We start from the raw sequence: 2224 nt of genomic DNA, 5'->3' as shown, positions 1-2224 counted from the left end.
TATTTTATATATATAATCAATCTTATATATATTATTTGAGAAATATAAAATAAAATTTTTTTATATAAATAGAAAATCAAACAAGAATAAAATAAATTAAATTTTAATGTATTTTATGTCTAAGTACTCTAATATCATTTATATAAAGTATAATTTAATTGATAACAAGTTATGAGATAAAAGAAATTTTTGTATTTGATTTTATATATTTGATTTATATTAAATATTTTTATCTTTTTATATTGATAATGTTCGTTTGTAAATTTTAGCTTTAAGAAATTAATTTATTACATTAAATTATCACATATGACTCAATTCCATTTCTAACTTCTAATTAAACCACAGTACCATTAAAATATTATTTTATGGTATTTAAATATTATTATCATTAAAATATTAAAATACATATTTTCCTATATTATATAATTTCATTATTTTTATATTTCTCATAAAAAAATAATTTTGAAAAGAATTTTGATACCTTCTTAAAATTGTAAAATTTTTTTCATAATTTTTTATACTGTGTTGAGAGATTAATTATATCTTCAGAAGCATTTATAAAATAATTTTCAATATAATTTTGACTATGTTTTTCACATTCATGTAGATAGTATCTATTAATATAACATATATAATTAAAGATATAAAATATATTAAATATATAAAATTAAATTATATTTTAATTATATTTAAATTTAATTTTAATGAATTAAATTACCTATAGTTTACCATAATTCCACAACTGTTTCCAACACCACGTGGTGAAGGATCAGCCAACCAATTTATTCTCCACATAACAGCTCCATTACGAAGATGAAAGTTTGCTGTGATTTAAAAGATATTAAATTTATATTTATTTTCTAACTAAAATTTAATTATTATTTGATTTATAATAGTCAATTTACCAACACTATCTAAAGCATAATTTCGTCTTTTTTCTTTATATAAATACCAAGCACATGCTCGAAGTAATGGTTTTTTTAAAATTTCGCTTATTTTAATATCTTGAGTCCATAATGAATTATTTAAAATTTTTTTTAAACCAAAAATTATATCTTTTTCTTTTAAAATTTCTTGTATAGAATTACATTCTTCATTTGTGAAAATATTACATATATCTAAAAAAAATTTTATGCTAAAATATAATCTTTTAATTATTTTTGAATTCTTTTATATATATTCATAAATTTTATTTATAAATTTTTTAATTATTTAAAAAATATAACTACCTTGTTTTATTTTTTCTAAAAACCATATTCTAAAATTAGGTATTGGTGATAATGAAGATAATTCATGAATCATAGGAAATTCTGATATCACTTCTTTTGCCACTTCTTTTATTAAATAATTACCAAGTTCAATACCCTGAAAAATACTTTTTTCATTAATTTCTTTTTTTATTCTATTAATGATAAATTTTCAGGTAATTATATATATAATTACTTGTAATCCTTTTTGTGTGGAAGTTATTGAATAAAATATTGCAGTTTTTATTTTACTTTTATCTTCTTCTAAAAATGTTATCTCTTTTTTTAGATTACCAAGAATTCTGACTTTTGCTTCATCAATATCTTTTATACTATCTATACATTGATAATATCAATATATATTATATTATATATTATAAAATGTTTCGTATCAATATATATTATTCATTATATTGAGTTTAATTTGTAATGTTATTTTATCAGAATATTTAGCATATATAAATATATAAATGTACCTGGTATAATATCACATAATGCTGTATGTAATACAACAAGAGGTTCTCGTGGCATAGATAAATGAGTGAAAATGTAACATCTTCTATATGGTCCAACTCTTTGTTTTAAATCTAACCAATTTTTTATAGGATGTATTGTTTCATAATCTGAAATCTTATTATTTTCAAATTATAACTATAAAATGTTTATAGTTATACTTTTTTAATTAGTTGATTCTATTAGATTAATTAATATATACATATTATATAAATTTTTCTTAAACTAAATAAAATTTTATCTTAAATATATATACCTTTTGTAAAATATCACATGAAGTTTGCCATGTAATTCTTTCTAAGTATAAGAATCCTACTGAAAACCAAAGTAATAATAAATCTCGTAGGGTAATATTCAATTGCTGTATTGCAATACTTTCATCTGTATCTTTAATTTTTAATATTAATTCCTAGAAAAAATATTTATATAAAAATAAATAATTATAATATTTGTAATATTATATG

General features: G+C 17.9%; 1 protein-coding gene across 3 annotated transcripts in view; it reads right to left on the bottom strand.

Moving 5' to 3' along the window:
- The window catches only part of LOC102676575 (malonyl-CoA decarboxylase, mitochondrial-like), a 6239-nt gene that overhangs the window by 2052 nt on the left and 1963 nt on the right, over positions 1–2224 (bottom strand). Inside the window, exons 4-10 of one of the 3 annotated variants that reach the window (XM_006624193.2) lie at positions 2017–2169; positions 1724–1877; positions 1444–1583; positions 1230–1365; positions 906–1118; positions 719–824; positions 472–614 (exon numbers count right to left, since the gene is read on the bottom strand). In XM_006624193.2, coding sequence (XP_006624256.2) covers positions 506–614; positions 719–824; positions 906–1118; positions 1230–1365; positions 1444–1583; positions 1724–1877; positions 2017–2169 — 1011 coding nt within the window. In that variant the 3' untranslated portion in view covers positions 472–505. Of the gene's footprint in view, positions 1–471; positions 615–718; positions 825–905; positions 1119–1229; positions 1366–1443; positions 1584–1723; positions 1878–2016; positions 2170–2224 lie in introns of those variants that run through there. The other 2 variants (XR_422830.2, XR_422831.2) reach the window with 2 other exon arrangements.

Source organism: Apis dorsata, unplaced genomic scaffold (assembly GCF_000469605.1).
Source record: "Apis dorsata unplaced genomic scaffold, Apis dorsata 1.3 scaffold_997, whole genome shotgun sequence".
NCBI lineage: Eukaryota > Metazoa > Arthropoda > Insecta > Hymenoptera > Apidae > Apis > Apis dorsata.
The sequence above is the reverse complement of the archived record's forward strand: the minus strand, read 5'-3'. Positions and strand labels throughout refer to the sequence as shown.